Here is a 26,741-nt window from a genome sequence, read left to right as displayed (position 1 = left end):
GATAGCAAGTTACCCTGTAATCACAAATAAAGACATCAAGGTATTCAGTCTTCATCATTAAAGCACCGATTCCTTCTTATTATAGTGTGCAAATATATTCTTAACTTAAAATGTGATGATCTTTTCTGGGGAAAAAGGAAGCAGACACCAAGATTTTCGTTGCTGGAAATATAAGCATGTGCAACTTGTTACGTAAGTAACATCTTGCAAATGAACATGATCAAAATTCAATGGTAAATCAGTCACCTGTAATTTTAATTTCTTCTCATCTCAACACCTCTCAGAAAAGCGAACCTGGCTATTGTGGAAGAGGAAATTCTGTAACATTCTTTTGTCACACAGAGCCTCATTTAAGGGTCAGTTTTAGCAGCAGTTTTGACAGCAATAGGTTCCATAGTTGTACTATTCTAACAGTCAGAAAACTTGTTGACATTCAACAGAAACCTGGCTTCCTGTAACTTGAGCCTGTTATTCCATGATTGCATGAAAAAATGTATACTAAAGAAAACCTTAAATTTGATTGCTAGCACTATCAATGTGTCAGCTCCTACAAGGAGCTCCTGCATGACCCAACTTTTCCATTATCTTCAGTGATGGGGGCAATGATATGCATATAGGGAGGATGCATGAGAGCAGTATGTGTGTAGTAAAGGATATATTGACACGAAGAGTCCTTGAACTAAGCTGCTTGTCCAAAACACACCTCTAGATCATGGGTCCTCAAACTAAGGACATGCCCATTTATCCGGCCTGCCATGCCCATTTGGTCCCACCGCACGCCTGTGTGCACACCTGCCGCCGTCCACCTCGCCCCGTGCACGGGGAGGCAGTGGTTTGCTTGCTCAGAGAAAACGATCTCCAAGCGAGCAAGCCACTGCCTCGTGCGCTCGCCTCACGGTGCGTGGCTGCCCCCGCTTCGCCTCCCCTCGCCACCCACGCCTTGCCTTGTCACGTGTGCTCGACCGCACGCATTGCCCCCTTGCTGGCCCATGCACACTGCTGGCACCACCTTTCCGGCCCACACGCCCTGCTGGCACCTTTCAACTGGCCCCCTGGTGAAAAAGTTTGAGGACCCCTGCTCTAGATGTTTTGGTTTACAATTCCTGTCATCCCTCACCATAGGCTATGCTTTCTAGAGCTGAGGAGAGTTGTAGGTCAAAACATCTGGAGGGTCACAAGAAGTGTATTTTCTAAGCAGCAAGTGTTTTTCTACACCTTGGTATCAAACTGAAGTTAGAGTACAGAATAATGTATAATTTTCTGTGGAATAAAAATTAATTGGCCAGAACAAAAATATAACTAAATTTTAACTTGAAATGTTTTCCTTTAGCCAGATGAACACTGAAATGGAACTGACAGTAGCAGAAAGAAGAGATTAATAAACTACCTGACCATAAAACCCAGACTCCACTGCCTTTGACCCATGACAGTTTTGGATGACATGGAAAGAGAACACTTTTACTGGATGATTGCTCACCAGAATTTAATATTCATGGAGAAGTGTAAGAAAGTCAAAAGGGTGGAAGAACTAACAAGAAACAAGAGATATTTTCAAAGGATCACCTTGACTAAGAAAATCACCCTTACTGCTTGCTCACTCCTCACGCAGAGTGAATCCTAGAATTCTGTTCTCTAATGGAAGAGAAGGGAAAGTCATTTTCCCCCAAGAGTGTAACTTTCAAACTCTGATTTATTGAGAAAGCAAGCAGCAAATACTGAAGACACAATTTTTTTCTTCTTAGGTTTCGGGGTCTTTGATGGATTTGGATGAACAAAGAATAAGCTGAAATGCTCCTCACAAACCTGAAACAGGAAGGTTCAGAACTCTAACTGCTGTGTCAGTCTAAGCCACTATGAGGGTTTTAAAGTCAAACAATGGAGTAAAAATGCCTTAACTATACAGGAAAAATGAAATGGGTAGAGATGTGGAAGGACAAATGTATACCTGCATGCTGTCTTATGTGTGGGCAAAAGTAGAAAAATACCAAAAAGGTCTACTGTGCCTTGTTATTTTTCACGGACCAGAAGACGATATCCTGGTCATGACTGACTGAACTGTCATGTTTGGCCAACTTGGGATCCAGCCATCTCCAAAACCCAGGAGGCCTAAGTGCACTAAAGTACAGAAAAAATAAGTAACAGCTTTTGGGTTTTCCTGCCTACTCATTCAATACAACCTTCTCTGCATGATCTGCCCAAGATGCTCTATCTGATCTTCAGAATAAGAGATTCACATGACTAAGATGGGAAAGTGGGATCCTGCTTTTTTCCTGTCATTTGCTCCATTTACACTTGCCTTTTTTTGGTTAGTATTAGGTTAACCTATTGGGCAGATTCGCCCACAAATGACCTGCTTTGCATATGACAAATCATAGGTTGACACTACGTGTGAATCCAGAACTATGGCTTGTTAATCATAACCAACCCATGATTTCTTGCTGGTTGTGAACTGTGCGTGGCTAACCCAAGGGTTTACATTACTTACTAACCAGGCTTATTCCTGTGTTGTTTTTCTAGGCAAAGAGGTGGCAGGCAAGAATTTTTATTTACCCCCGCCAAGTATTTGTGCATGCCACTAATGGATGCCACAAAGGAGTTTGGAATAAAAGGAGCAAGCAGGCAAAGGAGAATGAAAACCAGAGAAAATAACCCATAATTTGTTCAATTGTCTACCATTCATATCTGAGGTAGGGCAACATATCATTATCGAAATAAACCATGAGTTATCATTATGCGTAAGCCAATCTAATAACTGCATTATAGTAAATTTATGTTAACAAGAAATTTGCAGTGCTGCCAATACTGGAGTCTTTAAGTTAGCAAGTCTTGAAGTTATTGCCTATATATAACATATTGTCACATGACTGCTGCAGTGTTACTAAGGCCCACATGACAAACATATTTGGCACAGAGAACACTGAAGCTAATGCCAGATATAGTGACAGGAGATTGCAGTCCAGAAGCTAATAGGAGCCTGGTACTTGATGTCAGCAGAGGAATGCATTTATAAGAAAGCAAATGGGATAGGATTGGGTGGGCAAAAAATTGTGTTCAGAAAAGAGAAAACATTGCTGTGCATATGCATCTTGGCATAGTAAGACAGCCAGAAAATAATTATTTCAGAAGAACTTGCAGAAGAGAAAATAAACCCACCTCTCCCCAAGAATGCTGCATCATACTGAAATTATCTATCAATATGTCAGCCATTTTTCTAATACTACTCTCTATATAAGTATTAAGTTGATAGTGTTGGAGACATCCCAACATGAAGATATATAGAATACTGGGAGAGAAGGGAGGTAGTACATGAAATCCTCTCACCTATGTTTGGACTGAACACATTCTGAAAAACTTGGAGAATCCTATCTCCACTATTGTATTGCTAACTGGAGGCAAAGGGATTTTACAGGAAAATATACCTATGTAATAATGAAGATGACTATGCACATTATATTATTGCAATCACATTCCAAACCAATATTTTGCACAATTCTATCATTCAAAGGGAAGCAATGTGGCCAGATCTGTGTAGAGCAATAGCTGCCAAAATGCACTTTAAAATTGTATATATTAGTGAAAGCAGGTTGCAAACAAGATTGTTTTACCAAAAATGGCAAAAATAGAATGGCAAGAAAACACATCTAGAATCCTGTCAGAAGAAGAGATAACATACTTTTCAGATTTGTATTTATTGAAACGAAGTTTCCTATATAGACAGACAGACAAGTCAGAGGTTTCACATGTATACCATATATGGATATATTTACCCTTTTGATTTTAAAACTATGACAATCTGGAAATGGATAGGTAATGACCAAAAAACCAGAACTGCATGTATTTATGGGCTGCCTTTTCATCTCATCATAATATTTAATGTTTAATTTAATAATTGACTACTTGACATAGTGTCGTGAATCTTTGCAAGGTATAAATTAATAACAGATCTTCCTAGATTTAATAATGTATGGTTTTCCTATGTAAAGTAAGAATTTTAAGATTGCAGTGACATTAGCCTGGGGTTATATTAGGTTTACAGACAAGTGTGGAATAAGACAAATGCACTGTCTCCCACTAAACATTACTTAACTTTGTCATTATCAAAGCTGTATATGTTTCAAAGCACATAATACTGTGTGAATTTCACCCCCCTGCCTCTCTTACACACACAATTCATGACAGCAATCAGTATTTTAAATGTATCTAAAATTTATTGTGGGTTGGATTTTGCCATAAGAATACAGTTCACAAAATCCCAACTGTATGCTTTAATCCTTTTTGACTGCACTAGCAACACAAAGTATTATGCACTAAAAAAAAGCAACTTGTCCTCCTGTGTGTGTGTGTGGGGAATATATATATATATATATATATGGTGGAGCATCAGTAACCAGATAGTATTCTCAAATTTCAGTGATCTAGTCAGCGGAGCCTTCCCCCATGTACTGTGCTCTGTTTCATGTGGTACATGACTTTAGCTGGCCAAATCTTTTTCCCCCCACTGAATCAGTAGAACAGTGAAGATCTTACTCTCTCTCTCTCTGTCTCTCTCCCTCTCTCCCTCTCTTTTAGCAGTGGCATATCAATGAGGCACAGATGTGTATTCCAACTCTGCATGGATGAGCACACTGTTCAATAGTGCTGGCTCATACGGTATCAGGGCAAGTTATCACTTCCCATGAAGGCACTCTTATCACCAGGGCCCAGAGAGGTGGCTGCAAATCGCAGCCTTTTTATTTTCAAGGCAGTTTTGCTGAACATTCAAGCTTCAAAGATTCACACTTCCAAAACTCTATAAGAGTTTGTGAACGCTCAATTTGCCAAAACTGTTTACAGTGTAATTGGGCACCGTACCTGTGTCCATGAGATAGCGAAGGCGCTTCTCCACCAGCGCGGCACGGGTGTCAATTTGCTTTTGCTCATTCTCTAGTGCTGCCAATTCTCCTACAACATACTGACTGGTGTCTTTGAACCCTTTCTGTTAAAGAGAACAAACAACAAGAAAATACATCACTTGTTAAGTTGTATTTTTCCTTTGCAAAAACACTCAGTAAGGCACTTACTTAAATATCATGCTTACCACCAAAACAGGAAACACAATTCATAAATCTCACCCATTTGCCAAATTTCATTGTGAGGTGTTCTATATTAAATTATCATTCCTTGAAGGTTGGCTTTACAGTTTTCAAGCTCTTCACTTACTTTTACAACTCTATAGTTTTCTTTTAAACTTGTTTCACTATAAAATATACCATATGAGCTCAGAGAACAATCAAAATGAAAGGCTTTTACATGATACTTAGTCAATGAAGCAGCTTTTTTGCCACAATGCAAAAAAGACCCCAAAATGTTTTGTTATTTTACATAGCCAATTTTCAGCTATGGTATTCTGATATTGTTTACTGTACAATAAACAATTGGGAAAGTTCAATGAAGAAATATTGGAAATGTAAGTAAAAAGTCAACAAACAAATCAAATCACTGTGAAGAACAACTTGTTTTGTGTGTTTATGCTCTGTGTAAATAGTAATGGTGACACTCTACAAAGGCACCCTGTAAAAACTTATCTTGGATTCTCTACCACCAGTATCTGAAATTAGTACTGTTGTTTACTATTTTTATCCTGACAAGTGGTGATGAAATTGATTTATACACATTCTGGGGCATAAAATCTAAAAAAGGAAAAAAAACACCCCTCTGCAGTCTGGTTTTAGTTCATTCCGATTTCATAGGGATGCAATTATAAACTTTCTAAGGGCCTAAACCTATGGCAACCTGATGTTGTGGGGTGGTGGTGGGTTAGGATTATTCAGACTTTCACTCTGAGCTTCTGGGACCTTGGAGCTGAGATTCCAAATGGGGAGACTCCTGACCTGCACGCCTCCATTCAGCCAGCGCAGAACGAATTGTGCCATTGGCCTTGGAGGGGACTAAAACGGTGTGCTGGGAGGGGAGGAGGGTGTCCCAGCCTCCTTCCCTCCCCTTCCATGGCCCTTCATCGATATAGTCAAAATAACCATCTGGATAAACAGAGGCTCTGATACGCAGGGCGCTGGAGACTGCCAGCACTGCACCTTTCATCTACACATACACCTTGCTTTTGGAGGCTTGCATGCACTGAGGGTGGAGGACATTGTATCATGGCCGGAATCTTTCATACAATAAGTTACCAAGAATGCCATTAAAAGGAGAGGTAGAGAAAAAGAAAAAGAAAATGAACAGGAATATTTAAGTTTTGAAGATGAATACTATTCTAAAAACACACAGCTGATCTTCCAAATCTTCTGGAATAGTAAAGAATGCATGATGCATGCATTTTTAACGCTAACACTGAAAACCAGCATGTTAGCTGGGGATGTTGGGAGTCATTGTCCTACTGTCTGCTATAAAGGATAATTCTTCAAATTATGTTCTAGCTGGATTCATTTCCTTATTTATTAGAATAAATCTTAGTCTAGAGTAGTGTTTGGGAAAACAGAGGACTCAAATTTTCATATGCAGCTGAGGTTCTGCTTTGGCAGTGAGCAGTCAGGATAGGAAAAGAAGCACTACATCACAGAAAAAGCCTTCTTGATTTATTTTGGAATTACCAGTAAGCCTCTAAGGACCTTGATAAATGTTTACTGAGGCTAAACTCAAAAGCTCATTGGAAATTTCTTTCTTTTGCTAAGGAATGTATACTTGATATTTCATTTGAGGAAAGATAAAAATATATTTGCTTACTTCTGCTTCACTTCTTGCTGATGAGACAACAAGCGACAAATAGTTTGCAACACTGAGTTTTTGTTCCCTCAAATACTAGCAGAATGACTCAATATAGGAGTTATTATTAAAAACTGAGATAAGGGTAAGGCTCATCAGGTGGTACCTCTCTCAGAACCAATATATTACACAGATGTTTTACTAACAGGCAGGCAAACAAATTTATGTAAACACTTCTTCCTGCTGCAACAAGCAGAAGCATCAGCTCTAACAAGATGCTGTGTCCCCCAAGCCAATTTCGTCGTGGTAGTCTCTCTCTCTCTCTCTCTCTCTCTCTCTCTCTCTCTCTCTCTCTCTCTCTCACACACACACACACACACACACACACACACACACACACGTGTGTGTGTGTGAAAGAGAGAGAGAGGGAGGGGAAGAGGGAGTGGGGGTGGGGGGAAGGCCAAATCTGGATGGAGGAACGATAATGAAAGCTAACTGTCTAAAAACTTTTGTGGTTAATTGAAAATAACACAACACTTTGCCAGTGCAAATTCTCTGGACTGTACAGAGTATTAAGATTAAAAATAATGCTGCGTCAGGATGAAACTTCCCAAGAGTTCATATGTACAATTTGCATATATATTATGAACTTGCTGAGCAAGACCTCTTCAGCTCTATTAAAGTACAACTGGTCTTAAATAATAATAAAAAAATTATCAGCTGGCAAACGCTAAGACATGTGGTCATTTAGTACAAGAACTGGGGCACAAGCATTAGGGCACTGGCACTGACTTCCATAGCAAACGGAAGTACACATTTAGACAAATGGTGAAAAGCAACAAATTATGTGGTGCCTCCAGACAAAATAAAAAACAACCCCCACCCCAAGGAATAAAACATATTCAGATCAAAACTTGTTCTTCCCGCTTCTGTCCCGCAGCTGTCCATCAAAAGCAGCTTTCTCCCTGCGGTCTATCAAATATTTCCCTCACAAATCAATTTTACACATGATCAGCCCATACCCCTACTGAGCTGAACCTCCCCGTTAATTAAGTGAAGAAATTACCATATATATTATATTAATGCAAACATCATTCAGCTAGTAATTCACGGCTGATCTGGATAATGGAAAGGTTGAACACCCATTAACCCAAGCCAACAAAATGGGTTGGCTGAGAAATTCTAGCAGGTCTCATGTGACTTTTTCCTCTAACTGCAGCTCTGCGGTATCTGCTATTGTAATAATTAAAATCCTCCCGGTAGATCAATACTGGAATCTCTTTATGGGAAGTGCCCTGATGGAAATGTCTCAAGGAAGCTGGAGCTGTGGAACTCTGAAAAATTCATTTTTTTATCTGACAATTATCACCACGCTGCAGACTAATTCAACAGCGCACCCCTCTCACTCTGCTTTGAATGCACTGGAGATTGACATCTAAGAAAACCTAACATCTCATTTTAACAAATAAAGGCACTATTTCCACATACAGTTGAGAATTATCAGCAATCATGAAACCAGACAAAAAATTAATATACATTAAGCACTTCATCTTCTGATGGCTTCCTCTGAGTTTCAGTTATCGCTGCCTTCTCCTCATTTCCTCTCTTTGTATCTTCCTGTATTGATCTCTGCCTTTTCATCTCTTGAAAAAAAGAGAGGAAAGACATGTAAAATTATTATAATACTTGATATTTGTGTATTGAGATGTGGACTTACATTATCTGGTTTTTAATATATTTATTGTTAAATATTATTAAATCATAAGGCAGGGAGGGGGAGCTTTTGAGCACATTTTTGCCTACCTGGTCTGTTTTCAACATATTGACTGAATGACTGAAGCTGAGTTTTTCTGACTGTGGAGTCCTTGCTGAACACAACAGGATTTCTAAAGCGGTCTGTTGCTTTTTGTAATCGCTCAGCACGATGTTCTTCTATTTCATTCTGTCAGGAAACAAAATAATACATCAAATTCTTTTGTTTCTGAATGTGAAGTTAGACATGGAAAATACATATTTCAGGAAAGGCACATAGCTCTGATTACTGCTTGCATCAGATAAACTAGAAACGTATTTCACCTTTAAAACTTTTTTGCAAAATAAGCTCCTTGGATTATCCGGTTAGCAACTTCAGCCAGGGTTCTGCTGCTAGACACCAGGAACAGTTAACTGCCTCCAGTGTTTCTTTGGGCAAAGTGGGGTTTAAAGGAAGGCTACCCTTCTCTAACCTGGATTAACTGTACAAAGTGCATCTATTAGGGCTATGCATCACTGTGTACACTCCTTGATGTTAAATAGCACTGTGACTCTAGCCTTTTCGCACACATTCTTTGCTTGAGGAAAGAATACTGTTGTCCTGAATGCACCTATAGACTTTTATGACAAGAAGAATCAGTTTCTAATTTTACACTCATTAAAATAAACCATTAAGGCTGGGTGAAGGATAAAAGGTAAGAACAGAATACTACCCCAAAGAACTGCATTTCACCAGCTATAACTTTCTGAATCCAGATTTCTGAGCAAGCCTTTTAAGCTAAGAAAACTACAATTACTATTTTCCAGAGCATCCTATGTTAATATCAGTAACACATTTAAATGGGTCTATCAACATGAAATATCCCAGAAGACTAAACCACTGTAGTGTGTGGAAACTGCAGATACCGAGGTGCTGTGTACCAAACAAATATTTCATTTTATACCTAATCTATTATTATTTTTATTAAGTGTTTTGAAAGTAAATAGGGAAAGGCTAAGATGCATGACTAATAGCTAAGCCTGCTGAATGCTGAAACTGGTTATCAAAAGCAACCAAGACTTTGCCCTTCCTCTGCATTGAGACAATTGGTAATGAGGGAGTTCTCCAATGGCCTATTCTCTAGCCTCAAGGAGGCCTGGGATACAGAATCCTCCAGGGAAGGTAACAGTTTATCCTTTTCCACAAACACAGAATGCCTCATTTATAAATGTGTAAACTGCATTTTATTAAAAACACAAATCCAACTCAATGCAGAAAGCTCTAAGAGAACAGATGGACACCACACATTTTTTCTTACAACATTAAAAGTGTTTAGACCTAGCTACCCATTATGTTGCAGTAACTTAAAAAAAGAAAAGCACCACTAATTAATACAGAAGTGTGTATTTAGAATAAGTACCATTTTTATCACTTTAACTAAATTGAATTGTCCTAATAGAGGGGCCTGGTGTGCCATTTTATTTCTTTAAAACATCACTCATGTTAAAATTGTTTTTTCAACAATCAAATTGCTATGATTTTGCTTTTCTGAGAAAAGGATCTCTTCTAGCTGTTCATACAATAGCCATCTGACAGTCGAAATGCGGGTCTTTACCAAAATAAACAAACATAGCTAATTTTTTAGGCCTGGCAACATGTTAAAATATCAGTGCGATTAGCCAGTAAATCCCATTTTAAGAAGCCTTTTTATGACTAGGGACTTCTGCCACTTTACAAATGTATTCCTCTAAGCCCACTAATTCAGTTAGCCTTTTCAATCCATTGTATTATTCTGAGGCCAGCTTCATTTTGCATTAAATCCACTGCAGAAAGCTAAATTGAACGCAAAAAATCAGACTTGATCCAAGCTTCCCTTTGTTCAAAGATAGAGACTGAAAGTCCTCTGCTGCTGCCACACACTTTCATCACCAATTTATCGGAACCGACAGTGTAAGGGAAAAAGCAATGAAAGTCATTGTTTTGGGACTTCAAAGCATCTCTGTATCTGGGGGAGGAAATCCTTTCAGTCAGCAGAGTATACACCCAGTCTGCAGGTGGGTGAAAAGTTATACATAAGTGGAACTACCTCAATAGCCCTCAAAATCTTTTTAGTGTATACTAATGAAGACAATAAACCAATAGGATGCACAAACACATATAGCAACATCTGTTTGTATACAGAGAGTGACTGAGCATGAAAAAAACAAGAATCCTTCCTTCCCCAAACTCCACCCCACAATATGTCAGAATTTCTTCACTGCTTACCAAGTATGAGGCACAAATGTACCTCTCATAATACTTGTCTCAAATACACGTTCTTGTTTCCACAGCAATTTGATTTCAATAATGCAACACCAACACAGCAACTGTTCAAAGAGCCTTGAAAGAAAGCACTGCCCACATTTATGTAAATGAGGGAGTTGGCCAGGATAATATGCTTACTTCCTGTACCTCAATAAACTGGTGATTCCAGAGACTAGCTCAAATAAGGAATATTAAAACAGTTTAGCACATAGTGGGCAGAGTACCATCAAGCACAAACTAAGAGAAGTTTTATTTGTTAATAAACCAGGCAAATGCTACTGCATTATCTCTATACAGTTGTTAAACATACATAAGCAATCACGTAACATTTAACATGGAAGGAATTAGGGTTCTTTTCACCATGAAGGACAATGCAAAACCCAGAAAGCTCAGAAACTGACACAACAACTTAATTCAAAACTTACCTTAAACCCTTGCACAGTGTTATCAGTAATGGCCTTCTGAGCAGCATTTGAAAGTGAATTTGCTACCTGTGGCTGAGCTTCCAGGAGCATCTTCAGTTTCAAATCCACCAACTTGCTGTTCTGTTCCACTAAATATGCAAACAGAATGAGAGAGAGAGAGAGAGAGAGAGGTATTTAGATGTAGAGTCATTATAACAATGTATCCATCAATGCATGGTTCCAATTGTAATCTTTACATTGCAACTGAGATAGGAATGCAAAACATAAGGTATCAACCAAAGCAAACTATTTACATTACAGCAATAGTTATTTGCATAATTCTTGGAAGGGACCCTATGTATTTTAAAAGAACTAACTCTTAATGACTCCTCTCCATACCTTCTCTTCTCAGTTCCTTTAACTATGCTATTGAGAACGAACATATTGTTAGAGATGTAAGCCATACTGATTTCCATGGAGCTTCTTCACAAATACATTTATTTAGCATTACAAGTAATGCATGACTTGCATCAACATGGTTGGCTATCAGTTTATTTGCTTGATCTATACCCTACCTTTCTACCACTGAAGGCTGCACTCTAGTTACTCACCTTTATATAAAGGACACACTTTTGTCCTAATGTTAACCATGTTTACTTGAAATTAGTTCCACTCAGTAGAACAAGCCTAACTAAGCTTAAGATCACACACTTCATAAAATGTCAAATTGCTGTTATTAGAATCCATTATGTTTTAAACATTGGGTTAAGTTCATATGCATACCTTCATCCTATGAGTATATTTCTATAGGAAGCTTTTGAGACAGCATGGGTCACTTAAAAGTGTATTTTTAGGAGGTGGTTTTAGTGCTTTTATACTGTGGATTGGAGAGTGAGGAAATGGGAATAGTGCTATTCAAAAAAAGATATTTATATTTAATATTAAAAGTGTAGCCTGTCCAAACAGTCAGTGCCTCAGGGTAATTTACAATCATAAAGCCAAAACAAACAAACAAACAAATAAGAATATGCTGACACAGGGAGAGCAGGTTAGGTCAGAGTTTAGCTTTCTCTCATTTATCTACTTACAGAAGCTATAGTGTCAGCAAAGGAAGTCATCCTTGTCTAAAGGTTCTGTTCTTTAATGCCAGGACAGTTGCTGAAAAACCAACACTCCTCTAGGATTTCTGAATGAAGATGTGGACCCGGCATATATTATGAATACCTGGCTGAGCGAAGAACAGGGACTTCTTTTCTCTGCCATCTCTGTCTGCCAGTTATTCAGTACAGCAGACTATGATTGGGGCATGGAACAGAGAGTTGGAATGACAGCAGTCTATAGGAATTCTCTGTGGTTAACCAGATGAAAAGAACTTGAAACTAATCTGACCAAACAAGAGTAAAAGTCCACTTAAAGATCGATACCATGCTGGTGAAGAGAGTGCTGTTATCTGCACAGACTAATTGGCAATGCTTTTCATATTGTACAGGACCTATACAATGTTTCAGATGTTATGACAGCCAATGGCTGATAAAGGTAATTTAGCTAATTATGTCTCATGTTTGTAGAAGTAAAATAAAATCTGCATTATTTTCTGTGATAATGCCAATCAGTGGAAGGAGAAATCAGTTCGGGCTCAGGGGTAGCGATGTGTGCATCAGCCTTTTACCTCTTTGCTGCTTTCGCATGATCCTACCTGCCCCAGTGATGTGGTGCTGATTCAATTTCCCTCCCACACATCAAACTTTTCCTAAAATAAGCTGGCGATCTGGTAACAGATGTCCTGATATCCTGCACAGTTGCACCCTCTGATTAAAATATCCCATGCTGGAAGAATATGGGCCTTACTCTTTAAAAAATAAAAAAGAAAGACAACCTGCAATGATCCACTGAGAATTTGTTGTCACATGCTGTCAAGTCCTCTCTGGCTTATGGCGACCCTGTGGATGAATGCCCTCCAAAATGTCCTGTCCATGAAACCCTTAACGTTCCATTGTGAATGGTGTCATTAAACCAAGCGCAGTGGCAAATGGTGATAGCACTAAGCAGTGGAGAAATGGGAACTATCACAGTGCAAGTATTAGGTGAACTGGCAACTCACAGCTGTCTTGAATTCACTAAGTGGCCTTATGTAAACCAAGCTCTCTGAGCCTCGACTTGCCACCCTCCCCATTTTCCATAAAGGGTGTAGTAATACTAAGCTACTACAGCTTTGTAAGGATTATTGAGAGAACCTCTGTGCAACATTTTCAATATTTAAAGTACTATTCCATTAAAATCACATGATTACATTTACAGGCCATTATCTGAAACCAAAGACAAGGTTCAACTTCTATATAAAAAAACCTGAAAGTCAAGACGACAATAAAAAAGAAAGAGCCTGCGGGCTTAATCACACCTTTCTGGATGTTTGAGGAACCCAGGAAAAAGCCTGGTAGGTCACTACCTACCAGAAATATTGTAATGTGCAATATGTGGGTCTCCCTTTGCAGACAGTCCTGAAACTGCTGCAGACTGAAGCTGCCCCATATTGGTAGAGGCCAGGCAGCTGATGCGACTTTGATGCTGTGCCAACTGCACTGGCAGTCGGCTTGTTTCCAAGTCCAATTTAAAGTGCTATTTTTAACCTTTAAATCTTTAAATGGCTTGGGCTCCACTTGCTTCCATATCAACCTTATCACACTTTGAGATCATCAGCAGAGGATCTTCTCATCTGCCTACCACCAAGGGTGGCTAGGCTGGTGAGTACAAGAAAGGGCTTTCTCAGCAGTGGTCCTGCACCTCTAAGATCACTGGGGGTTCATCACGCCCTTTTGACAGGGCTTCATGAAAAGTCTCAAGACCCACCTATTTTTACTGTTCTTCCTGCAGTGTCCCGCACTGCTGTTTTTTTCATGGTACTATCTGTTTTTATTAATTTAAAAATTGTAAGCACTGTCGTGAAACTTTTATCAATTATATAGTTATTGCATTTTATAGTACCTTTTATGGTTTTTTGTCTTATACAAAGCCTTGGTAGGATGCTGCCCTTAAAGACAGTCTAGAAATAACTTTTAAAAAGTAAGATTTGAAAATGCATAATAAAAATACCCAAGATACGGTTTACAGCAATCTTACAGGTACCCAAGAAAGATCACTAACTTTCAACATTACCACTGTCCCTCTTTTCTAAGCTACGTGTGTTAATTACTAAAAGGCTTTTCCTTCAAGGAACTGTTTCTACCATTATGTTTTGAATATAGATGAACCTGATTTCAGACCAAATAATAATGAGTGCTGAAAAAATGATATTTTCTTTTTAACATGTAGGAATAATGTTTTCTCAAAAAAAGTCCAGAAGTCCAAAGTATCCCTATATTCAGATGCTTATATTATATGGTTCAGAGGCAGAAACTGTCATTTGTAATTAATGAATCTGGAAATGTATTGTGCTCAACTGGGGTAACCCCTTAAGCTCCAACATGCTGAAAGCAAACTGTCATCCTGTGTTCCAGACAGGTAACCTTGTCAGTTTGTTGCAGCAAAAACACATTTGATAGTGTGTGTCACAAGACTCTATATAATTGTTGTCATCTTCATGGCTATGTTAAATCACAATCACTATTCAAACTTATCACAAGACAGCATTTCCTATCACTGCAACCAGCTGTTACTTAACATATGGTATTGGGCCAGGATCTCAATCACCTATAAAAAGGATTGAATGGTAACCTGAATGAAATCTATTTTCTACAGCAGACGCATGAGATCAACATAAACCTAAACAAGCTTAAAGAAGTCCCCTGCTAGTGTTGACAGAAGCTAAAATACCAACGTTTTCTTGAATGAGTGCAGCACATGCTCTGAAGCTTAGGTTAAATATGACTTGGTACCAAACTGTAGCTTCCTAAGAACCACTGAAAGACTACTCAGCAAAACCAAACCAAGTCAAACCATGGGCTTTGTTGTTGCTATCATCATTATCATTATCACCTCCATCACCACCACTGCCATTATGTCACTACTGCTACTTTTAGCATGGATAGAACTGACTGAAAGAGAATGCTGCCAGAGTTACAGTGGCTGTAGCTGACTGTATCATTGATTACTCAGTTCACTGATTATTCTTGTCTAAGTGAGATGGGCAAATTCTGCTTTCTCTAATCAACAGGGAGGCTCACTTTGACCCCTACTTTAAAAGTTTTATAATCTGAAGTTAGTTTGATTTTATGCATATTTATTTGGAGGCATCCACTGGGAACTACTCCAAGCATAGGGCCCAGAATCATAATACATACATGGGGTACTGCCAATAAAAAGAAATTATTGTTGTATAGTTAGCAAAATTCAAGCAAGTGTAGAAAGCAAATGCAAAATGAATATAGATCTCAAGGTTTATTCTAAGCAGCTTTTCCCAGCTCCACAAGCTGATAGAGCCCTTCATGCCCAATGCATAAACACCTCCCAAAATCTTTATAATGGAAAAAAATAAGAGAGAGGAGAGAGTAAATGGGAATGATTAGAGGAATTAAGGGGAAAAAAGAAACAGGAAGGAAAAAGAAGAAAGGAAATATGGAGGAGGGGGAGGGGAGAAGGCAATATGAAGATGCTTTGTGAAGAATGGGTGAGATTATCTTCCTTTCCTAAACTATAGTTGAAAGCTGATTCTCCCTCTGCACAAAATATATAACTAAGCAACTGAGAACCTTCTTCTGAGATTATAATTGTGTAACTAGAAATCATCTTTTCACAAGATGGCTTGTCCTGCAAAATATGTTGAGGGTTCTGGATGGTATACTAGGGATAACAGGTTTTAAGTTGCCACAGAATAGAGGCCCCTCACAAAATGTCAGTTCAGAAACTGCAAATAGGAATGACTCCTAAGGACCTTGGGAATTAAAGCATTACACAATAGAAATGTGAGTCTGGTACTGTAACTGCTTCTCTAAGTGACAGAAGATAGAAAAGTAGGAGTTGGAGGAAAGAGTAAAGGAGAGACGCAAATAGCTGGAAGCAGAATCAGCCCATCCTGCGTTAAGCTGTCTGCTGAGGGGAGCTAGAAAGAACTCTGTGAAGGAAAAGTCATCTGTGGTCCAATGGGTCAAAGCTCAAGGAACTGGGTTTCAGGTAGGATGTTAGAAAGTACTTCCTAATGGTTAGGACCCTAGGGTATGGAACAGGCTTCCATGGGAAGTGGTGGGTGCCCCATCCAGGAAAAATTGGATAACCACATGTTGGGTATTACATGAGCAGAACTGGCTGATGCAGAAGGTCAAGACTGGATGGCCCAGGAGACCCCTTCTGACTTGTTATGTTTCTATGTTATCCAGGCTACATTTGCTGAAGAACTGTGAAGGAAGGAAGAAGTCAGTTCATGGGCTCTCGAGGAGAAATAGTGGAGACAGTAGTTAGAGCCCTGGCTGCTTTGTTAGAGAGCAACCCAGCTTTCTCTAAATCATTTTGCCTTTGGAAAGAGTTGCTTGCCAGCTAGGACAAACAGAAGGTCTGTGTCTACAGGGATACATTTGGACAAAAGAGAAAAAAAAGCAGTTACTTGGCTTTCTTTTAACCCATATGTTCAATCATTTGTTAATCCCTTGTATATCCTTCATCCCTAGAAATTTGTTGTGGTAAATCAGTTGAATGAGACTGAAAAAAATGTCAGGGTAAGGCTGTTGTACAAAAACAAACTCTCTGCAATGCTGGCTTGTACTGTCCGATGATACACCAGCACTGCCTATAGTGGCTTTTCTCGGTGACACACCTCTTTCCCCACCGTGCTGACATAGCATTCCCAAGCCAGGCTCTCATTTGCACCTAGTGATGAACCTCAAGTCTTTTCTGATAGCAATACATTATGCCTTGCTGCACCAGCAATACTCTGATTTCCCTATTCTGCCAACAATCAGGGGAAAATTGGAGAAATTCACAGTGCTGTTGGAGATGCCAAAAACACTATGTCTAAGTCAACTACATTCGATGGAGTTGCAAGTCATAGGAGTGTTATTAAATAAATTGCCAAATTAGAAACACAGAAACAGAGCGAGTCAGAAGGGACCTCCCGGGCCATCTAGTCTGACCCCTGGCTCTAGCCAGCTCCACTCACGACATGTCTACCATGTGCAATAAATTAATGAAATATAGTCCATAAGAAAATGCCTTTAAACATTTCCCTCAAAATGGGGAAGGGGGTTAGGCATAGGGCATATTTCCAGTTTCCCAACATGATAAAAGAGCACTCAGATACTTCCCATGGTAAAAAACATGGGTGCATTTACATGAATAAGGCAATTCAGAAGCATCTGGAACAATCCTGTAACAAGTGAATGAACTGTGATGCTCAAAAAAAAAAAAAAAAAAAAAAAAAAACATACAGGTTTTCTCTCTGAGAAAAGCAGTATCAAAGGGCAATGAAAACCCAGCAGAGAAAGTTGGCACTCTCTTCCTGCACATTCCTGGAGATGTGACAAAACCTAACTCTGAGTACATATTCCTTTCCTGCAGGAGGTAGTTGAATATTAGCATCTCTTATTTTTCCTATAGCAGTGCAAAATTGGTAAAGGACGAAGGTAGACTGTCAGTACTTGACTCTAAATTCTCACAAATACTTTATACACTACATTGTAAAAAATGATAGCGATAGTCTCACCAATATAAACTGGTGCTGTCCCTGAGGAGTGATGGCACTGTAGACAGAACCTGTACTGACAACATTTATATAATGATGAAAGTAGTTCCAACATCCAGGTGCTAGTAAATTTTGCAGCTGCAGTGCTAAAGGAATGCTGGATGTAGTTGAAGATGTTTGCAACAAGACGGACAGAATGCATAGAAACACAGAAACAGAGCGAGTCAGAAGGGGCCTCCCAGGCCATCTAGTCTGCATGTATTCTCCTTGGGCATAGATGGAGCATCTATCAACATAGCTGAGAAATCCGATGCATGGATTCTCTTCCAAACCAAAATGAGGGATAACGAAGAAGAATCTTCTTTCCCTCTGCTGAAGTTATGGGCGGAAAGCCACCAGTCAAATCTACAGAAACTTAATCAGTGAAGTTGGACACATGTTGTTTGCATGGCTCAGCACGTATTTCCACACATCAAGGCTCAGATTTGGAGAACTTTGGAACATTGCAGAAGCTAATATTTGCTGTCTCCTTGCACTCTCCAGGCTTCCTGAAACCAGGTGGACAGAGTTGGTAACAAAACAAAAGAAAAAACTTGAGGGACATCACTAATGTATATCTGGCAGGAAAGATGTTGGCACTATCTATAATGAAGTAGTCAACTTCTGCGCTGAGTTCTTAAATCAATACTTTGAAGTTGATGCAGATCTGTTTCTCATTATGAAGCCTTTTGCCATTTTTCAAGTTTTAGTACTAAACTTGAAAACAGTTCATAAGTATGAGCACAGACTTCAATCTGGCAAAACTGTCTCTAGTATATGAGGAAATACTTCAGATTGACAGATCAATAATGTTTGCAAAATGACATTGTCCCATTTAGTCCATTCTCTTTCATTATCCAAAGAATACAGGTATGTGATAACACTCATGGTACATCTTCTAGTCTCATAGTGCTGATGCTGAACATCTCATTAGCCAAATGTCATGCTGAAGTCCCTAACCAAGAACATGCTCTCAGCAGAGTCAGATAATGAATACTTCTACATCTACCATAGTATCCCACCTCTCACTGAACAGAATCCTAGGGCATCAGTGTTCCTATGGCTCACTAAATGAAAGCACAGAACCAAAGACAGAGCTAAAAAGGGAGCAGATACAATGTAAAATAACTTTTGTGTCTTCCAAGCAGCACTGCTCATCCCATCCAGTTCCAGATGCTGACAATCTCCAAAAAATAAAAATAAAAATAATGATGTGACAGGTGTAATGTGAGAAGACACATGAGTCATGGCACAACTATGTAATCTTCATTGAATTTGTACTACTATGTGCTACTGTTGTGTACCTAGATATACTGGTGATATGTTCATGATTTTATAAATGCTTTAAACTTGTCAAATACTTGGTTCCAATATAAGCTTCTGAAAACTGAAATAAAACAGTAATCATCTTAATATTCTCTTTCTTTGTTTTATCTTTTGTTTACCTAGTTCTTGTAAGAAACACCCTTGTTTCTTATTAGAATCCATATTCCCAATACCAGAACATTTAGTTTCCATGGTCCATTTTCCCCCCCAACTGTACCTTGGAATTAGCCCAGATACAACCAACATATTTGTGTAACTCCTGTATATGCCTTCACATTCCATTTTAGAGATATTAGTAATATATATGAAAATCTATAATTATCAATCATTTCATTGTTACTTGAAACGATGCTAATCATTCAGAGAATGGAGTCATAGAAAACTCTTAAATCAATGGGTTAGAAAGGTATCAAGCAGATAGATGTAATACTAGGCTATCATATTACAAGAGGTACTGCTGATGAAACTAGGTGTTATTCATGTAAAGGATATAAAATAATCATTAGTTGAATTACCATCAGAATCAAGGCCACTTTCTAGGTTAGTATGTTGATCTTCACCGCCAGTACCAGTGCATTCAGGAATCTCCTCATTAGTAACTATCTCAATGTGATCATTTTGATCCTCATCTGTAGGAACATGCCACAGTAAGATCAGTACTGTTTGTTTTCTACATGCATCACATCAGCGAAAACATTAGTATTTTAGTGTCAACAGAGCACAATCATCTATGGCACAGAAAAGAAAAAGGAGTTAGAATCCAGCAATTCTCTGTAGAAAAATTATACCAGTTATTTAATGAAAATATCAGTCATATGCATACAATTCATACCATAGTTTGGAATTTGCTAAGCTATGCATGTATGTGTCAAATTCAAATTTATGATTCAGACAATTGGCCATTACAACAAGTAGATATGAAGTTAAAGCTTCAATGGAGTTACAAATACTTGTTTCAGGGCTAAAATGAAACTGCACAGATTTACTGAAAGATAGGTAGGAAGGACTTGTTCTCAGAATTCATCATAAGCCAAGTTATCCTCCATAGGAAGTGCCACAGCTTTGGCCTTCATATCTTGAAATCCATGATATATTACATCCATTTGAACAAAACAAAGAGAGTTCTAGTTGGGAGCTAGTTGGTTCCCAGTAAGATATGATGGTGATGATGCCACCGCCTAAGGAAACAGTGCAGAGGAAGAGGTCTAAAACAACAGGGAGAAAAGACCTTTACTCATTATTATTATTATTATTATTATTATTATTATTATTATTATTATTAAAACATTTTTATCCGCCCCATTCGCCGAAGCCTTGGGGCGGCTTACATCACTAAGTTAAAATAATTATAATATAAATTAAAAATATAAATATTAAATTAAAAATACAACAATACAGTATAAAATAAACCGCCATGGCCAGATAAAATCCAATAATATTAACAGTTAAAATGCCGCTTAAATAAAAAGGTCTTCGCCTGGTGCCGAAAAACAAATAACGACGGTGCCAGGTGGACCTCTCTGGGGAGTGCGTTCCATAACTTAGGGGCCACCGCAGAGAAAGCCCTCCTCCGAGTACCCACACTCCTAATTTCTTTCACGGAGGGTTTCCGGAGAAGGGCCTCCCCCGCCGATCTCAAGGGGCGGCTGGGCATATATGGATGCAAACGCTCCTTCAGGTAACCAGGACCCAAGCTGTTTAGGGCTTTATAGGTCACCACCAACACTTTGAATTGGGCCCGGACTTCAATGGGAAGCCAGTGAAGCTGATGGAGAACTGGAGTCATGTGAACACAACGCCCAGTCCCCGTCAGCAGCCTGTCAGCTCTATTTTGAACCAATTGAAGTATCCGGACCGTCTTCAAGGGTAGCCCCACGTAGAGCGCGTTACAGAAGTCGAGACGGGAAGTCACCAGTGCATGTGTCACTGTCGCGAGGCAGTCGTACTCCAGATAGGGGCGCAGCTGGTGAATCAGCTGACCTTATGTGTACATAATGAGAATCGAACATGAGTGTATTTCCTCAAGGGGCTCTTTGTTGTGGGAGCCATGACCACACTGAATATTCGAGGATGCAGCAGGAATATTCGAGGATTCCCCTTACTTTTGAGGGGGGGAAAAGTGCATCTTATAGAGCGAAAAATACGGTAAGTCCAGCAAAGATAAATTATTGGCATGACTGAAAAGATACCCACAACCCTAAAACAGCCCATAGGTTCTGTGTGGCTTGTCAGCTGCCCCAACAGTCCACTCTTGTGGAATTAATATATAATGAGAAACTACAAAGTGCCTCCATTGCAGCCTGAATGTTTAAAATTGTAGTTGCCACCACAACAAGAACCCTCACAGGGAAATTCACCAACAGTAGCTTCTTGTTACGTGTGAACTGGGCCAGCGCATTATCAGCAACAGCCTTCCAACATGTGTGCACAAAATGGAGGCCAGATGGGTTTGAAAGAGAAGACACAGGCAGGAGAGTGAACTGAAAGCTGCAACCAATCCAAGTCCAGCTGGAGGGATGGAACGTTAGTTCCCAGAACTTTAAAAGAGAGGGCACAATGGGTAGGGTCTTTTCTATGTTCAGTCATCACTTGGGAGTAAATGCCTACAGTCAAACTTCCCTAAATGACTTAGTGGCCAGTAACTTCAATGCTAAAAATACCCTTGCATTATGAAGGTTATTATGGAGTTCTCAATCCAAGAACAGAATCTAGTTGCAGGCAAGCAACCAGTCTTTCTTCCTTGTAGTCTCTGTGGGCAAACAGCAAGCTCAGTAACTTACCAGAAGGAGGGTTTGTGCCCATCACTGTATGACACTGTAAGTGCAGCTTGACGAAGGGGCAGTTTGCGCAAGTCTGAACACTGAGGTGGTAACGCCTGATGAAAGTTGCCAGTTCCAGCCAAGTTCCAGAATGGAAAACAGTTGCCAATGCAATCTCCCTGCTGAACATGAAGTAGGTATTCGCCTTGGAGAGTATGTTGCCAATTTCAGGGGCAGCTATAGTTCAGCTAACTTGTATACCAGCTTTACACTCTGGACAACCCATAACACAAGTCTTTGCAAGGAGACTGGATGGCCTTTCTGTTTTCCACCATACCAAACAAATAAGCAAGGTTCTGGAAGACCCTCTTCTGTCTGAGATCAATAGAAAACTAAGGCTCCACGGACATCAAGTGCATGAATTGCCCTTTTCATAGATCATTCAGGGGCAAGGAAAAAGGATAACAATGAAATATCCTGATTTAGAGGAAAATCAGTGACAACCTTTGGAAAGAAGGCTATGTCTGGACAAAGAACAACCTTCTCTTGTGCAAAGTTACGTAAGGGGATCTAACCAAAGAGCACAGAGCTTGCAAGAATGGTGAGGTGAAAAGATTACTACTAAAAAGGTGATCTTCGATATAAGAAGATGGATGTCCAATGTAGTCATTGGTTCAAATGGTTTAACCAATAAGGCTTTCAGTATAATGGATAAACTGCACAGCAGAACATGAGTCCTGATGGGTGGTGCTGTGTTGTTAACACCTTTAGGGAACGGCTGAAGCAGAAAGAGAGAGAGAGAGAAAGAGAGAGAACAAATTGAAGAAGCACCAACTAGGCAGTGGAATGCAGCAACTGCTGCCAAACAGAACCACAAAGACAGCAGCTTCAGCCCTTTCTGAAACAGAGAGAAAAGGAGATGTAGCACATAGGGGAGTGAGCAGGTGATCAGATCAACCTTTTCAGTACTTACGAATGCTTTAAAATGCTCTCATTTAGCATTGTGCAATTTCCTTGTCACCAGTTTTCTAGCAGCAGCAAGGGGAGCCTGAAGGGTCAGAGGTAAGGTCAGCTGGTGAGGCACAGATATGCTGCTAGTTTGAGAGTCATCGTATCAAGGTGAGGGATTCATCCTTGGTTTCAAGAGAAGATATCTGGCCTGAGAGGAAATTGTAGCTAAGTTTTGTGTGACAGACGCAGGTGCAGAGTGAACAGCAGCTGCCTCATCATCAAGAAGTTATTAGTAACTTCATGGCAACTTTAGTCAGAAGGGGGAACAGATGGAACAAGTAACAAAACCTCCCTGTCCATGTGCAAAGGAAAACATTCCTTAGAGAGCCTGGGTCTATTGCAGCCTGATACAACCATCCATACATGACTTATCCTCCACCTGAGCTCCAGGTGAGGAACCTATGGACTGGGGGTGGACTGGTTAAGGCAGTTCCAGTCTGGAATCTTTTGATGTGATGATGGGAGCCCAGGGGGAACTAAGTTCCCCAAAAGTGTACTTGCCTTTTGGGGGCATTGGGTTGGAGGCCAGATGTTAGGTCCAGGATGATGAAGGAATTCTAGGATGTCCAGGATACCCAGAGCTACTGGGTCTCTGCCTGAGACAGGGGCTGACATCAGGTAGGCCTCCTAGGTACAGTCATAAGACCTATTAGTAGAGTCTCTTCTGGAAGTTGGGGCTACTTGAGTGGAGTAACATCATTTGTTTTGCATTTGCTGATCACCCTCCAGGCAGTTAGTTTCAGGATGCTCTGGTCTTGCTGCCAGGTGGGTCCCTGATGCATGATGAGAGGAAAACTGGCCTAGATACCAATGGGTTTACCAGGTCAGTGTACCACAGTTTTCTTGGCCAGTTTAGGGCCACAAGGATCACCTGGGTATGCTGATCTCTTATCTTTCTGAGCACCCTTGAAGTGAGAGAAAAGGGCAGGAAGGCATAGGCCACCTGCATGTTAAGGCATCTGTGAACTCTGCTCCTTTTGACTGGTAATGCCTTTGCATTCTGTGGGGTGGCAAAAATGATGAGGCAGGGGAGACCCAACTGCTGTGTTATTGCTTCAAAGACCTCTGGATGTAATGTTCATTCCTCTGAGTCCAGACAGGTCCTGCTAAGCCAATTGGTTAAAGACTCCCCTCAGATGCTCAGCCCCAATGGATCAGAGATGCTTCTGAACACAGCAGAACAGCTTCAGGGCTTCCCTGGAAGTGCCTTGGAGTGAGTTCCCACTTGTTTGTTCATATCTGTCATGGCCACTGTGCAGTGCATTTTGACCAGGATGTGCTGGTCCTTGACAAGAAGGGAGAAATGATGGCCAAGTAGCGAGCCCCTGTATTTTAAAGGTTTATGGACATCTGGGGTTCTTTCTTGGATCAGTGTCCCAGGGTATGTTAGCTCTGGTGGATGGCTCCTCAGCTCAAAAAGCAGGATCTGTCATAAAAAGATGTCATCTGGCTCCAGAATGGGAACATGTCCTGCCAGCTTGGCTGACTGTGATCACCAGTAGCAGAAAATAGTCACCTCCCTTAGTAAGATGACTGTCAGATTGAGGTTCAGCATGATCTTCTGGACCTTCAGAAGAAAGGTCTGAAGGGGTCTGGAGTGGAACTTTGCCCAAAGAACCAAATTGTGAAATATGTTCATGATGCCCATAAGCTTTTACAGATCTCTGAGGCTGTCTGACTGAATGGATATGGGCAGCCAGTTGTCTCACCACATACTATCTAGCTTATAAGGTTATAAGGAAAAAAAGGTTATAGTGTTCCTGTGAATATCCATGGTCACCAAATGGTTACTGAAGGACTGGGCTGGGGAAAGAGAAAGAGAGCACGTGCTCTTCATCATGTTGACCAGGAACTGTCGATCCCACAAGACTGACAGAGTGGTGCTGTTGTCTTGGAGGCTGCAAGCCTCTGTCAGGGAGTGGATCAAAATATCATCCAGATATGGGTGGATCTGGACACCTTTGGTTCAGAGGAGCATTACTGGGTCTAGGAAGACCTTGGTGAAGATTTGTGGAGCAGTGGCCAGACCAAAGGGGAGAACCCTGAACTGGAACTGTCTCCTGCTGTGGCTGAATTGGAGGACTCTGTGGTGAGCTGGGCAGATGAAAATGTGCAGGTAGGCTTCTGTCAAGTCCACCGAAGCCTGGAAGTCCCCTTTGCTGAGACACTCTTTTATGACCTGAGGGCATCCAACCTGGACTTGTTTCTTGAAATTGTGGTTCACCTTTTTCTGGTCCAGGATTGGATGGCCACCATCATCCTTCTTTGGGACAGTAAAAAATATGGATAAGACTCCTTTTCCCCAGTCATTCTGAGGCTCAGATCTGAAGAAGGTGATGAATGGCTCTGAGTGTTCTCAGACATTTTGAAGGCTGTTTAAGCTGCTGAATCTGGAAGAATCTGTCCTTCTGGATCTATCTGAATTTATTTATTTATTATTTATTTAATACATTTCTATGCCGCGCCCATCGCTGAAGCCTCGGGGCGGCTCACAAAGAACAAACAATCAGGCATAGGATGATATTAAAAATTTGGAGTTTCTCGGCAAATATAAAACCATTAAATAAAAACCAGTTAACAAATAAAATATCGTTTAAATAAAAAGGTCTTGGCCTGGCGCCGAAAACCAAATAACGATGGAATTGCAGGGAGTATCTTTGCTGAATTGTCTCCAGCAACCAACAATCTGAGATAAACCGCCTCCAGATACCTGAGAAGCTGTGAAGCCTTCCTCCTAAAGGAGGAGGAGAAACTTCATACTAAGTGGGGGTTTCCTTTGTTGATGGGAATATTCTCTGGTGGGCCCAGGCTTGTGTTTGGGACTCTTCTGCCATCTTGATTTGTACTCCTTAGAGGAGAAAGTGGATGAAAAGATGAAACAGAGTGGTTTGGTTTTGTCTGGTTTCCTTAGTTTTCTTCTTCTAAGCTTAGCATGGCCTTCTTCTTGTACTTGGTTTTCACCAGGTTCTTATCCAAAGCCTAACCAAAAAGAAGTTTCCCAGTGAAGGGGACACCTGCCAGATTGGATGTTGACTTGGTGTCTACTCTGTGTGGCAGTGGGCATGGGACCTAAGGTCTGCTTGCTGCCTTGCAGGGAAGAGATCAATGGCCTTAGGACCATGAATCTCTGCATTGATGGGTAAGGGGGCTATGGGCTGCTCACCAGAGAGGCTTTGCAGAGGCTCGTGTTTTGCTTATCTGTGTGGAAGTGCCCAGCCCATGTACTGCTGTATTGGGGGGGGGGGGGGGTGTCCTTGTCAGCCCTGCTTCCAGGTCAGGCTTTCTCTTTACTGCCAGAACTTTGGCCTGGTTCCATGCCAGGACTAAACCTTTGCCTAATGCTTCCTTGTTCACCTTCTCATGTGATCTTCCAGTTTGTGCTACAACTGGGAAACTCTGCCTGTTACAACTGGAGACTTCTGGGGAGGCACCCCCTCCTTCAGGAAATCAAGTAGAGACTATTCATTTAGGAAGCTTCGATGCCACCCCATTTGCCGAAGCCTCGGGGTGGCTCACAACAATAAATAACAACATAATAACAATATAAAAACAATATAATTGGAGATGTCCTGGCCAAAGATGTAAAATCAATAAATAATATTAACAATTAAAATAACGTTTAAATAAAAAGGTCTTGGCCTGGCGCTGAAAAACAAGTAACGACGGCGCCAGGCGGACCTCTCTGGAGAGCGCATTCCATAGATGGGGCGCCACTGCAGAGAAAGCCCTCCTCCGGGTACTTTGCCTCCTAATATCTTTCACAGAGGGTTCCCGGAGGAGGGCCTCTCCCACTGATCTCAAGAGGCGGGCGGGCACATATGGACGCAGGCACTCCTTTAGGTAACTACCTTTCCAGTCCC

General features: G+C 40.5%; 1 protein-coding gene across 1 annotated transcript in view; it reads right to left on the bottom strand.

Moving 5' to 3' along the window:
- Positions 1-26,741, bottom strand: part of EHBP1 (EH domain binding protein 1) — a 333,031-nt gene that overhangs the window by 48,799 nt on the left and 257,491 nt on the right. The window contains exons 17-21 of the mRNA XM_044454620.1: positions 19,627-19,740; positions 11,161-11,288; positions 8,503-8,641; positions 8,236-8,342; positions 4,852-4,975 (exon numbers count right to left, since the gene is read on the bottom strand). Coding sequence (XP_044310555.1) covers positions 4,852-4,975; positions 8,236-8,342; positions 8,503-8,641; positions 11,161-11,288; positions 19,627-19,740 — 612 coding nt within the window. The remainder of the gene's footprint in view (positions 1-4,851; positions 4,976-8,235; positions 8,343-8,502; positions 8,642-11,160; positions 11,289-19,626; positions 19,741-26,741) is intronic.

This window comes from Varanus komodoensis, unplaced genomic scaffold (genome assembly GCF_004798865.1).
Source record: "Varanus komodoensis strain SLA01 unplaced genomic scaffold, ASM479886v1 scaffold7_3, whole genome shotgun sequence".
NCBI classification, from domain to species: domain Eukaryota; kingdom Metazoa; phylum Chordata; class Lepidosauria; order Squamata; family Varanidae; genus Varanus; species Varanus komodoensis.
This window is presented reverse-complemented; position numbering and strand designations above follow the sequence as displayed.